At 39.7% G+C, this 14,072-nt stretch overlaps 1 protein-coding gene across 3 annotated transcripts in view; it reads right to left on the bottom strand.

Moving 5' to 3' along the window:
* The window catches only part of ATP2B2 (ATPase plasma membrane Ca2+ transporting 2), a 228,873-nt gene that overhangs the window by 82,809 nt on the left and 131,992 nt on the right, over positions 1-14,072 (bottom strand). For 2 of the 3 annotated variants that reach the window (XM_041489964.1, XM_041489965.1), the window contains exons 4-7: positions 11,023-11,280; positions 9,917-10,042; positions 9,032-9,157; positions 5,604-5,696 (exon numbers count right to left, since the gene is read on the bottom strand). In XM_041489964.1, the coding sequence (XP_041345898.1) occupies positions 5,604-5,696; positions 9,032-9,157; positions 9,917-10,042; positions 11,023-11,280 (603 nt within the window). Of the gene's footprint in view, positions 1-5,603; positions 5,700-9,031; positions 9,158-9,916; positions 10,043-11,022; positions 11,281-14,072 lie in introns of all 3 variants that reach the window. The other variant, XM_041489963.1, reaches the window with a different exon arrangement.

Raw genomic sequence — 14,072 nt, 5'->3', positions numbered from 1 at the left:
TATCAGCAGGTATTTTTGAGGAATCTGCATAAATTCAGAGGGGGAAACTAAAAAAGTGGATCTGGTGGGAAAGTGAATTGGAATAATATTCCTGAGCTGATGTTTCAGAGGGCTGGGACTTAAAAACTCTGGCACACACCAGTATAGAGTAAAACTTTCTTAATGTATTCCAGAATTAAATTAATCATGTTATTAAATTGAGAAAAAATAGAAACAATAGTGTTAATCAATCTAAATGAATGAATAAAAATGCAAATGAGATAGGATTTTTAAATTACATGTTCCTCACTTGGTTGTACTAATTAGCAAATTTCTCCTGGAAATACAAGTGCCAGGTGACCTAAATTCAGATTTATCCTGAACACAGATTTTCCATGTGCCTCTTTAATTTCCAGCTTGATATTTTATCCACAGAAAGTTTTACCACAGAAAGTCCTTATTCCTTTGTGCCTTTTTCAAGTGGAAATGTCATTTGAAAGTGTGCATGAGATAAAAATGGCAAAATGCACAAATCACATACAAAACTTTGGTATTCAGAATAACAGCTAAATATTTTCAAATGGATTCAAAATTTCTTGGTGGGATCCCTTACGAAACTTTCACAGTAATTATATGAATTTATGGAAAAGGCTACAACAAATATTATCTCAGAATGGATGACAGTGTCTTTTGGTAGTTATGTAAAATGCACAATAAAAAATGATGCTAAAGAAAATTAAGTTAAATCTCCATTACAGGATTGTTGACACATTCTAATAAGAAATGTACCATCAGAATTTATTAAAAAATGTGCCAGCAGGTACATCTTGTTCTTCTGACTGCTATGTGGATTAATTTTTTCACTCTGCTGTGACTAAATCATAACAAAATGGAAAATCTAAGATGCCTCTCTTGCATGTCGGTCTTTGCACTAAGTGGGAGAGCAAAAGTGACCAAGTCAATGCTATATTTGTCAAAAATAGGCCCCAGTGCCACACTGGGAAATTCCAAAGCCCAGAAGCAGGGTCTAAAATCATCTCAGAGCTCAGGTGAATTACTGCAATAAACCACTGACCATCAGCTGCATGTCTGTATTTCTAATTCTATTCCTACCCTGGCAATAACAGGACTTTAAAAAATTCAGAATCCACCTTCCAGAGCTTTACACAAGAGAAGAATCCATTGAACTTGAGCAAAACCAAGCTCCTTTCCACAGTGAAATTCCCTATAAAGCCTTGGCCCATGGGGCACAGTTGGGCTCAGTACCTGCCTGGTGGCTGTTTTTCTTAGAAGGGCTTTTAATAAAGTTACTGGAAGACACAAAATATCTCTGGAGATTTGGATTTCTGGCTGGAGCATAAAGCCTTCCCTAAGAACTGGAAGGCACTAATTTAGAGCAGGCAGTCTGCTCCATTTCCTGCTCTGGAGATCCTTTTGCAGAATGCAATTCCAAACCTTGGAGTGGTAAAAAAAATTGAACAATATTCAACTTTCAAAAAGATAAAAATCACCAACAAAACCCAAATGTGGCTGTCCCAACTTGCAGACACATCACAGATATTTTTCTTTTGTAAATTAAAATATGTACTTTTAGGACAAATATTTGCTATTTAATGGCATAATTATCATAATAAATTACACCATCAATTGACTGGCTGACTGAAAATAGCAGTACACAAAATAAGCAATAAAAGTACACAAAATAAGCAATAACATTTTAAACTCAGGTATTTTAAAAATACATTCTTAATATTCTTAATCTGCTGCATTCAGATTATTGAGTGGGGGAAATCATCAGAGGTAGTTACAGTTCAGTTATTTAGACAGAATAACAAAGAGAAGGTAATTTGGGTAATCAAGATAAAGACAAGGAAGCTGTAAACTATTTATATCTTCCTGTGCCAAATAATTTTAAGGCTGCACTTTGGTATAAAATATGAACAAGGAAATTAAGGCAGAAAGAAAGGTGATAGAATCACCACTGCTGAGAGATCCTTCCTCCTTCCAGGTACAAATACTCCCCCATCCTTCTCTCCTTGGTGCATTATTTAGAATTCTCAAAAGGAGGAGTATTTATTCATATTTTGATAGCATCATGTCAAATAATTCTTTAAAAATGCACTAATTTTTTTTACATAATTCTGCAAATATTTTCTTCCTTTCTGTTTGGAATAATAGATAAAATAAATGATGTTTGGGCTGGAGAAATCCATCTGAGTTATTTATCACTTTTCTAAGCAAGGATGGAAAAATCAGAAAATTTAGAATAGCACTTCTAACATCTGCATTCTGCAGCTGACTTGAAAGTTCTGAATTTAAATACAAATATTTTGCACATGCCTTTGCCTCACTACAATTCCTGTGTTTTGGAAAAGACTCATGGCACCTTTACTGACTAAATTCTTACTATAAAAGTAATGGACTTCACCAAACAAGATTCCCAAGAAAAGCCTCCCCCTTAGCAGCTGCAGCCCTTGAGAAAGAATCAATGACACAAAATAACAAAGCCCTATCACTATTTTGGAAATTATTTCCCTCATTTGGAAATTATTTCTAAATTGGAAGAAGTGCTTGGAATCAACCAAAAAAAATAATGGAATTGTGTTCCAAGTGCTGAGAGGGAACAACTGTATTAAACAGGAAGTTTTAGATAATCCTTCTATGCATTCAATAAATAACTTCACTTACAATTCAGAAATTTAAACTATAAATTATAAATGTATTTAAAATAGAAAAATAGTATTTAAAAAAAAAAAGTTCAAACTGCAAATTGCTTTGCAGGAGCAGAAGTAGCTCAGTACCTACACTGGGATTAGCTGTAGATGTAAAATATTCCAGCAGAGATTTCTCTGACTCTGGTAAGCCATTTCTATACCTTTTATATTTTCTTAACACACATTTTAGTAGGAAATTCTCGAGCTTACAAATGCCAAAAAAACCCCAACAACCCACCCTGGAAATCCTGATTTAGGAAGGTGGCAGTGCTCTACTGGAAGGAAATCAAATTTGGGGTAATTTGAGCTACTAGAAGGAAATCAAATTTGGGGTAAACAAGCTGTAAACAGTGATTGCTGCTTCCCTGATTTTCATTTTTTCAAGTTACCTGTACTAAATATAATACTTTGGAATGAGATGAGTTTTCCTGAACTACTACATTTCTGCAAAATTTTCTGCTCTGTTTATGGCCTTAACTTGCAACCTTTCAGAAACTGAATGCATTGTCCATAGTTCTGACAACGAGATAAGCAACAATTCTCTATTTTGATCTCAACTCCTAAAAGTCAACATCTATAAGAATTGATAAGAGTTCCTTTGGTACAGCACATAATACACAGGCTGGGTCACCAAGTAAATGAATTTATCACTACAGGCTCACAGGCTGACAACAAACTCATTCTTTTGTGTCAATTGTTTATTGACAATTAAAAATGAAAATATTTTATCTGGAATGTAATTAGTTGATTTTTCAAGCAACATTTCCTGAGTTTGCTACTTATTCAAGTATATAATTATCAATTCTTATTTTAAGGTATTTTCTACACAAAGGTATTACTTTAGGTAAAATTCTTGTTTCCAGTCATACCTCAGGAAGAATTTTATGACTTTAAAAAAATATTTATTTCATCCAGACCAGAGGAAAATGCAGGTGAATTTGGGGTCCTTACTTTTAACTTATCTTTCCTTCCTTTCTCCCCTCCAAACCATATCTACATTTTCAGCATTTAACTCACCATAATCAGCAGTGCTAACTGAGAAATTACCAGAAATCTGGCATTGCCCATTTCCCAGATAATTCCAAAGCACTCAGACCTATGTTTGCCTGTCTTTCTCCCAGCAGTTGAATTGTGGAAAGCCTCTCCTGCCCTTGTTGATCAAAGATCAGCAGAAATATTGAACTGCCTCGTCTCAGAGGAACTAAAATCCAAAACATCCTTAACTGCACAAAAAAAAATTCCCTCCCCACTGCAAAGCCCTGAGCTTGTATCTCTCAGCTCCAGGATAAACATGGGCAGTTACTGTTGTTCCTGACTGGAGAGAGGATGATGGAAAATCACATCCCTAATCCTGACACTGATCTAATATCCCCTGGAACTCAATTTCCTCATTAAGCTCAGCATTAAGCCCAAATACAACAGGGATTTACCAGGCAGCCCCAGCTCTGAGCAGAGCCCAGGGCTCGTTCTGCACCTGCTGGGCACCAGCAAAGAGGGGCTGAGCTCTGCTCCCATCCCTCCTCTGCAGCTGGCAGGGACGAGCAGGAGCGCTGAGCAGCCAGGGGGATTGCAGGGGGGTTTGTTCTACACTCACCAAAGTGGAATTATCACTGAATCATCACAGGATGGTTTGGGTTGGAGCCTTAAAGTGGATCCAGTGCCACCCCTGCCATGGCAGGGACGCCTTCCACTGTCCCAGGGTGCTCCAAGCCCCAGTGTCCAGCCTGGCCTGGGACACATCCCAGGGCAGCTGCTCTGTGTCTGGAGCTCAGCACACTCACAGCAATGGAGAACAAAACACTTACAATTCACTCCTCTAAGGAATCTGGAACCAGGATGATGGAGGTCCCTGCCATGCAAGGAGATGTAGGGATTGTAAATCCTAGTTTTCCAGAAATGGTTTTAAATCTGGTTATATGTTTCTTTTAAATTATTTGAAAATAGGCTTAAAGATTTCCTGTGTCACTGTTTTAAATAAGATTCTACAGCAGTAAATCCTGTTGCTTGTTTAGCACTTGATATTGCTGTCAGAAACTCTAATTTCATATGTGAAATGCAACCTGCATGGAAAAAAATTCTTTCACCAACATGATGAAAAGTAGAATGACTTTACTCAGTATTTTTGGCTCTGCACAAGAAGGAAAGGTTGCTTGGCAAATAAAGGCTCATGTATCTGATTAGCAGCAAAATACAGCTGATGCCTACACTAATATTGACCCAATCAATCCAATTTAACACTGGAATCTGACTGTTAGGAGAGCCACTGAAATATCTGCGTGCTAACAAGCAGGGTCAGGAATCTGTGCTGGGGCACAGTCAAAACTGCAGGAATGGTTTGGTTTGGGCTCAGTTTACACAGGCAGGCTCAGGAGAAAGTCACTGGGGGCTCACACAAATATCCACAAAACTTCTCAGTCCCTCTGCTGAAAACAGCAAAAGTTGTTCCTAACACAGTGTTGGTTGAAATGGAGGCAGATCCCTGACCCCAGCCCTCTCTCAGAACTGTGTGAGGAATTAGGAGTGAAAAAGAGGAGAAGCAGAGAGAATCCCTTTCTCATGGTGCTCTTCTCCAGATCTATGCTGAATAATGAAACTTTATAATAAAACATCAGGTGAATCTGCCTGAAAGTTTTGGAACTGGCCTGACATAACTGCTTCTTTTAACTGCGGTTTGAATGGCAAATAAATCATGATTCCCAGCTCTGCCTCTGCCAGGCTGAATTCTGGGGGAATGAGGCTGCAGCATCCCTGTGGCCCCTCTGCCAAGCTCCTGCAGAGCGTGTGGAGCAGGATCTCTCAGAGTGCAGTCACACAAACACAACATCTGTGCAGGTCAGCGAGGGGAGAGGGAATTTGACACAGTCAGGAGAGAAATCCATCAAATCAGACAAGCCGGGGGTTGTGACGTACCATTGACTAAGCTGGCATTTGCATTATCAGTGGCATTTGCACCTGCTGCACCATCTGTGGCTGGAGGAGGGTGGGAGGAGGGATGGGAAGAATCTACTGAGCAATAATGGATAAAAAAAAATAAAATAAACAAAAAAACATAAAAACAAAACGGCAAATAATAAATAAATAATAAATAAATAATAACAGCAACGCGAACGAATACACGTGACAGAGTGAAAAGCCTTCGTGGCTTTGTTTGCTCCCAAAATCAAAGAGCTTGAAATTAATTAACACAAATTTCCAAAGCAATGTGGCATTGGGAAGGTGTCACAAAGCAAGCTGAATATTCAAATAATAATAACAATAACAACAACAACAATAATAATAACTAAAGATAAATAAACATGAAACACATTTAGCAAAGTTAAAGGAGTCAGTGAGAACAGAATGTACACAGTCTTGTGTGCATTGCTTTAGTCCTTTTATATCTTATTTTTTGTACTTTCATGTAATGAATGCATTTTTAAAGTGGTTGAAATGTTTCCTTTGGAGTTCATTTACACAGTGCTTGTGTAGCTTTAAAATTTGCATTTTAAAATGTATTATATCTATATCTGAACATACTTCTACATGGAGCAATGGTACATATTTTATGTTTTAAATAATTTTGCACATTATGATTTATCATCACTGATGCAGCCCAGTCTAACAGGGCTCAACCCATGTCCTGCCATCCCCCAGGTAAAATGCTTATTGATCTGAGTAGAAACATGGAATTTCCTATATTTTATGTGGAAAAGGCAAATATAGTCTTGAGGAGAATAAGGGGTTGTTTTAAATCCAGATAATTGACATGAGACATTTCCTGGTTTGTGATGACATGAATGAAGAATCAGAAAAGAAAACCTCTTATTCTTTTCAGTTATTATCCACATATTAGAGAAAATTGGACAAGAAATCTTTCCTAACAGGAAGGTGAAAAGCTTAAAGAAGGTTTTATCATTTTACTGTGTTTTTTTATAGCGAAGTTCAATAAAATTAGTCTCTGCAAACAATAGCTAGAATTTATTTTGTTTTGTTTCTGGTGGTTAACTGCTCACAACAGAACCAAGTCCTTCCATGGATCCTGACCGAGGCTCTCAAACTGCTCCAGCCCTTGCCCCACAGGGATTATTTTGTGCTGTACTGGGCTGGTACTGCAGAAGAATGGACTGATTTTATTTACAAATGGCAAATTGGGAGAAGCAAATAAACAGCTCCCGGGATTTAAAAACACACCCCTGTGCAACTGCATTCAGGAAAATTTCAATTGCAAATTTGATTACTGTGGTGGCAACGACTTAAACTGTTTTGGTGACTCGTGTTTGCTCTTTATTCCGTTTGGATCCCCACCCCAACCAGCACAGCGTGAGCTGCTAACAGCAAATCAAGTATTCCACATTAAATACTTTGCAATTTACTTCTGGAGAACAGCTGATTATTCCAGCTGAACGGGAAGATTTGCAACACCAACAATGCCTGCACACCAAAAGATTTGGCACCAGCAATCTTGTTGATTCGAAATCATTTTATAATTTCAACTTGACTGATTCAAAGATGATTATTTCAATCAGCAGTTCCCCCCTGATTTGCATCATTGGATGGGGTACAATTCTTACTCTACCTGGAAGCTGCTGTTCCTCCTCCTGTTTCACACCTGCACGGTGATTTTTAAAGTGTTAATGAACAATAAAAGCACACACCCACATGGACTGAAAGAGACAGGATTTCTGACAACTGCAGGTTTGTGTTCCAGAGGTTTTAATTTGAGTTACTGCCTCCATCTGCCACCAGCTCTGCCCAGGCATGAGCACAAAGCTGCATCAGAGGATGTGGAGGAATTTTCTGTATTATGGATTCTTTATGTTTTAGCTGTTTCTACAGAGCCACGTTCAATTAAATTCTGTGTCTGCACCCAAATTCTAACACACCTATGTAAGAACCTCTGCTCTGGGTAAGTTACAGCCACAATGTGGAGAAAACTCCCTGATTTCTCTTTTCCTGCTTTTCCAGGCTCTTCCTTGTGAAACCTGAGAGCCACCAGTGTCCTGAGCAGAGCCCAGGGAGGCCAGCCCAGTTAAACCCAGCACAGGGAGCTCTCCCATCACACAGGGGTGAAGCTGCTCCTCCTCTCCTCCAGACCACACAAAGGCTCTGAACGACAGCAAGAGCAAACTCCAAGGTGCTGCTCAAAACTGGTCTGGCATAAAAGAGTTTTGCTTTGTGAAATTTCAGTCTTTTCTCCTTTTAATTCTCCTGGAGCCCCCCGTGCCTGGCAGCTATTTCTGTGCATTTCTGTGCAGAAATGAAATGGTAAACATTTCATTTAGTAAAAAAGGATTTCCTCAAAGCAGAAGAGAGTCAAAGGCAGACACTTGTTGAACATACTCAGGAATGGAAATTGTAGGTCCTGAAAACCATTTGAATTTGGTCCTTCCTATCTGCAGCTTCATATAAAATGATGGAAACCAAAAAAAAAAAAAAAAAGGTGGAATCATATTGCCTGACAGATAGCAAATAAAATGTTCAGTAAAAATTTAACTGCTTTTTTTAAAATTAATAGTGAACACCACTAGAAAGAGCAAAAATGTCTGGAGAACCTGTATTAATTGGCCCTTAATCATGTCTGAAAGAAAACTATTCTTAGGACAGACTTGGAATGAAATTGTGGAAGCAGAACAATTTACAAGACTGTGTGAAGAAAAACTGGCAAGGACAGACATTAAATCATGTTTCTGCTTAGTGTGCAGCCCATAAATTAGCAAATGCTTATGACATCACACTGTAATAAGGTGAAAAGCCCAAAGAGGCTTCTTGATTTCATTAACTGATGCAGGACATGAAAGTAAAACTGTCTGCTAACATTTACTGCTACATTCTTGGCTTTTACTATTCTTAGCTCGACCTTTACACCTGAAGACATTAAAATGCCTCTCAAGTCAGTCACTGACATTAAACAATCCAGGCTAGCAAAGAGCCACAGCTTATCTTTATTTTAGTCCTGAAGCTCCAAGACAGATGCTATTTCCATGGCCAAAGGGGTTTTTTTTTTTTTTTTTCCCAGGGGAAAAATATTGGATTGATAGAAAAACACAAAATCTTAGCAAACTGTAGGTGAGCATGGATTAATGTAGAGAAGCCACAGCCACTGGAGCATGCCCAGGTATTCCATTGCATTTCAGTATGGACTGGGAGCCTGCAGCTTCACACTGGAAAAACATCATGTTATCCAATGGATTTATTGGTTAACAGCTTCTGCTGTTTTTCTGTGTGACATGTGATGATAAAAATGTGTCATAAAAAAAGGCAGTTTGAAAAATCACATTTATTTGTCAAGAGCGAGGAGAGCTCTGGTTGCACAAAGCCCAGGAGCTTTCTCTGGAGCATCCTGGTGTTGGGAGATTTACCTTTCTTGTCTTTCTTCTCCTCCTCTTCTCCCCCAGCTCCCAGCAGAGTGAAGATGATGCCAGTCTGAGAATTCACCCCCACAGCAGTCACCAGCATCCGCCCAGAGCCTTCCATGACATGGGTGCCTGAAGAAAGGCAAGACAGCTTACAGAGAGCTAAACTAAATGTAAAAAAATTATGCAAGGCCTTTCTGAAAGTATAGAGAGAGATTTGTCATACTTTATAAACCTATATTGAGGGGGATATTACCACATAACCAAAATAAACCCTGTTCCTCTCAACCAAGAATTAATGCTTAAGCACAAACCTCAGGCTGCACATCCATCACCATCAGATTCTCTTTTTAAAAGAAATGCTATCACTAATGAAGTTTATCTTCTGCAAGAAAACAGTTTCAGCAGGACATCACAAATACGCAAATTAGGTAAAAAAAAAAACAAACAAACAAAAAAACCAACAAAAAAAATTCCATTCAAACCTAAAGATCAGAAAATATCTTTAAAAGCCAGCAGAGACTTGGTTGGTTCAGTTGGTTGGAAAGGAAAAACGCTGCAACCTTCCTCAGAAATGTATCAGAGCCTCCTTTAAGATGTGTCACTATTTCCAAATACCTTTTAATTAAGAACTTGCTATTTGTATCCCTGTGTTTTTTTCTGAGGGAATCTTCTCCTGAACTGGACGACAAAGGTGGATAAAAATATCCTCCAAAAAGAGCCATTGGCTCCTAGGCTCCCAGAGCAGCTTTGGCAGGAAAACAGGCACCCAGCAGAGCCCAGCCAGAGCTCTGCACCCCTGGAGAGGGCAGAGCAGCAGGCAGAGGGGATGGAGAGCAGGCAGAGAAATATTTCTGGTGCTCTGGGTTTCCACAGTGGGGCAGATCTTACCTGACAGCAGCATTGGGTCTTTGTCCACGGATTTGCGGACCTGGTCGGACTCTCCAGTCAAGGAGCTCTCGTCGATTTTGAGATCATTTCCTTGAATAAATATCCCATCAGCAGGTAGGAGGTCACCTGTGGTCAGAACAGGGCAATGGAAAACCTCCATGAGACTGCTTTTATAATTACACAATGATTTTTGTTATAAAATCACAAATAATTGCATGAAAAGGTGAAATGAAAGAAGGGAAGGAATTACTCCTGATTCTGTCCACACGAGCCACAGTACTGCAATCCAGCCAGGAAAGGCCTTTTATTGCAACCATGTTCTGCTTCATGCCGTCCCAGAATCCAAATGTATCACATTTAATTCACAACGGACATCTCCATCATGGGCCTTTGGCAGGGAAGTGCTCCTCACATCACCCGAAGGTTTCTCCATCAGACCTCATAGGAATTAACTGCAGCTAATTAACAGCTGATCTGCCCTTTCCCCTTCCCCCCTCAGGGAGCCCTTAGGCAAGTCCAGGAGAAATGTGATGGCTGATGGAAGGGGGATATTTGTGGAATTAACAACTCCCTCCAGGGCACACAGAGCTCCTGCAGGAATCTTTCACTCCACTGGAGCACAGGGCTTTCCCTATGGCATGGAATTAGCAGGCACCTGACCTGAGGGATCAGTCTGAATTTGAAGCAACTCAACGTTTAATGATCATAGAGGCCCAATTCCCTTCTACACAACATTTAAAAACATGTCCTCTTGCCCCTAACTGGACAGAAACAAAAAGAAATTAATCTGAATAATGTAATCCTCCATGACAGAGAATTACCTTTGTATGAACAAATACAGAAAACTGGAAGGACAAATACAGAAAGCTGGAAGGAACTGGAAAACTGACCAGTCCTTGTCAGTGAAAGCAGTTTACACCACTTGAATTGACTTCCTAGTGCAGCTTTACAGCAGGTCTTCACGTTCTCCTTTTGCCCTGACAGCTCAGGTGTCACCTCAGCATGGCCAATACTGATTTTCTGTCACATAAACCTGCCCTAACCCTGCCCGTGCTGCTGGGAAGGGCCAGCAGAGCACACCAAGGCTCCAAAGGCCGTGCACTCACCATATTTGACCTGTGCAATGTCCCCAACCACGATCTCTGCCACGGGGATCTGGATGACCTGTCCCCCTCGCACCACGGTGAACTTCTGCTCCTGCTCGATGCGGCTCTGCAGCCCCCGGAACTGCTTCTCCTTGCTCCAGTCGTTGAAGGCAGTGACCAGGACAACGCAGATGACAGACAGGAGGATGGCAGCACCTTCAATCCAGCCAGCTTCGGCCTCCCCCTCATCCTCAGCTCCTCCTGTTGCAGTCCCACACCCTGCAGAGATGTTAAGGATCGGTTTAGGGAAGGTCGGGTGTACCACAAGAGTTGAAATTTGCTGTGACGTGACAAGGTGAGGGGATGGAGCTGATTTTCCAAGCACTGCCTGCTGATGAAACGTGGCAGAATGGAGGAAAAGGACAAATAACAATTTTATTTTTTTTTCTGTGAAAAAGAGGAAGGAAATAAATCGACAGAAATCTTAGTCCTTTTAATTTTTCTACTGAGCAACCCATCCTTGGTGAACCCAGACTAAACAAATGGAAGGAGAAAGCACCCATTCTGTTATGTGATAGAGGACTCAGAGCTTCACCTGAGCCACCAAAACCTGCAGGATAAGAATAAGAATAATACTGAAGAATAAGAATAATACTGAAGAATAATACTGAAGGTGACAGGAAGGGCTAAAACAATGAATGACATTAAATAATGCAAAGCAATGGCCTTAAATTCACATTAACACCCTGCCAGATTAAATTAAACTGTTTTAACACAATTTTTTTAAACAATTTTCAACACAATTTCTAAATGTTCTGAACTAAACACACAGAGAGCACTCATTGAAAAAACAGTGGGGTCAACTCAGTTTATCAGCATTTCAATTTGATAATGAATGTATTAAGGAACACTGAGTAAAAACAATTCCCTGATATTAATTCATAAGTCTTCTCTACAGAGAAATGCAGTGGGATGCTTCTAGAACTGCAAGTACATTATTGCTGCCAAAAGCAAAACAGCATTAAGAGAACCACTCTGTTCTGAACTGTTAATTCTGAACTACTTTATATACATCTGCTAATTATTTATTTCAAAGTTGGATGCAATTAAAATTTAAATAGGTAATATTCACCAAAGGAAAGTGACATAGCTCTCCTTACTGAAAGAGCACGATGGAGAAATCCTGGACAACCAAGGGCACATTCCAGAGAAATCCCAACTGGTGGGAGAGAGGAGAACTCAGCCCGGCCAGCAGAGCCTCCTCTCCTGGGGGACCTGGGAAGAATTGCTCCCATTTTCCATGAGGAATGGGACCAGGCAAGAATTTGACATCACTTCTCCACCTCACCCAGGTACCAGGGGGTTCAGCAACTTTGCTTCCACCTCTGACTGAAGTTTAATTTGGTTTATTCATCACCTCTCACTGGAGAGAATTAACAGCCAGGTTGATTTCTGTATTTAAATTACAAACTGGAGCATCATAATCCATTAACCAGCTGAGTAATTACTCCTGCATGTGAACAATAACAAAACGACCAAAAGTCAGAGGAATAAAGATGAGCCTGAACAGCTGCTAAGAGAGGAAGAAAATGAAAATAGAGGGAGTTTTTAGCCAAGTTCTCTGTAGTTTACCCTGAGTTTCTAAGGGCAGGGCATAGGCTCCTCCCAAGGGCAGGGGCAGCCCTGGCAGGGCTGTCCCTCCACTGCTGGCCCACCTGAACCTTCAGCACAAGAACCTCACTAAGACCACTTTTACAGCACTCAAGGAGGAAATTAGGAAACTTTTTAAAGTCCAGTACCTTCAGCTGCTCATTACCAGCCTCAAACGCAGCTCAGAAACCAACCCTGCAACTTCCTCCTGCAGCAGAATGGGGCTCTGGGAAGGACTAATGAAGTTTGTTCTGTTTAACCTTAATCATCTCAATTGGGCTGTGCTGGATTTTCAGATTCCTCTTGCAAATCAGCAGGTTCACTTTTGATTGTTTTAAATGGTTTCCTAGTGCAAGTAATTCTGTTTCAGCAGGTGTAACACCAGAATTCACTCTCCTTTTATTCATTAGATGTGACTTAGAATTAAATATGATGAATATTCTGTTTTTTAACAGCCAACCTCCTCTTCTATTTCTCACAAAAGAAACATGGCCTGACCTAGCCACAGTCAAACACTGCTTTTATTTTCTTTTTAAATGGTTGAAATTTAGTCCAGCTTGCACAAAATTAAAAAGAGCTGCTGCAGAGTAATATTTCCAAGACCCTTCAGTAAAAAAAAAAAAAAAAAATTGATTTACCTGATTAAGCAAAATCAGGTAAAAAAATAAATATATTCCTTGACTTGAGCAGTGAGGTTAATTTTGTGTTTGATCTCCACGTTCACATAAGAGGCACCACAGAGCATGCAAATAATGCAAGATATTATCATTAACATAAAAGGAATTACCTGTAGATACCATGTAGATTAAGCACAATCAAATAAAAGAATTCATTTTTTCAGCTGAAAAATTTGTTTTATTCCAGCTAAGAAAATTGTTTGTAACAATGAAAGAAAATCTGAGGGAAGCAGATTGAACTTAGATCAAGCTCTTGGAAAGTGTCCCTAAATCTGACAAGCTTCCACGCTGAATAAAAAATCATGTTTATGACTTAAAATCCTGAGACAATCCTCCACAACCCAATGAAAACAACAAGATTTTAAATGCATTTAATTTTCTTTTCTGTTCCTTTCATCTGACAATGACAAATTCAGGTGGAGCAGAGGTGTTTGAAGGGAGGAGGGAATTCCAGGAGTAGAGGAATTAATTGCCAGACCTCATCAAAACCTGAAGTCTTTGAGAGGGTGGAGGAAATTCTGAGTTGATTTTTGAGTTGTTAATTGTTGAGATTCAACGTGGCCTCTCTAAAGCCCCAGGGGATCCCCTGGCCCAGGTGAGAAGTCATCAGATATCAGAATCAGACATCAGAATTTCCCAAAATTTTGCCTTTGCATTTTACACTCCACAGAAAGGAGATGGGATAAAAGTGCTACATAAATTAATGCAAAATGTTCTTTTTCTAGGAATAAATTCTAGAAAAAA

This window comes from Pyrgilauda ruficollis, unplaced genomic scaffold, assembly GCF_017590135.1.
Source record: "Pyrgilauda ruficollis isolate IOZ18807 unplaced genomic scaffold, ASM1759013v1 scaffold97, whole genome shotgun sequence".
Lineage (NCBI taxonomy): Eukaryota > Metazoa > Chordata > Aves > Passeriformes > Passeridae > Pyrgilauda > Pyrgilauda ruficollis.
The sequence above is the reverse complement of the archived record's forward strand: the minus strand, read 5'-3'. Positions and strand labels throughout refer to the sequence as shown.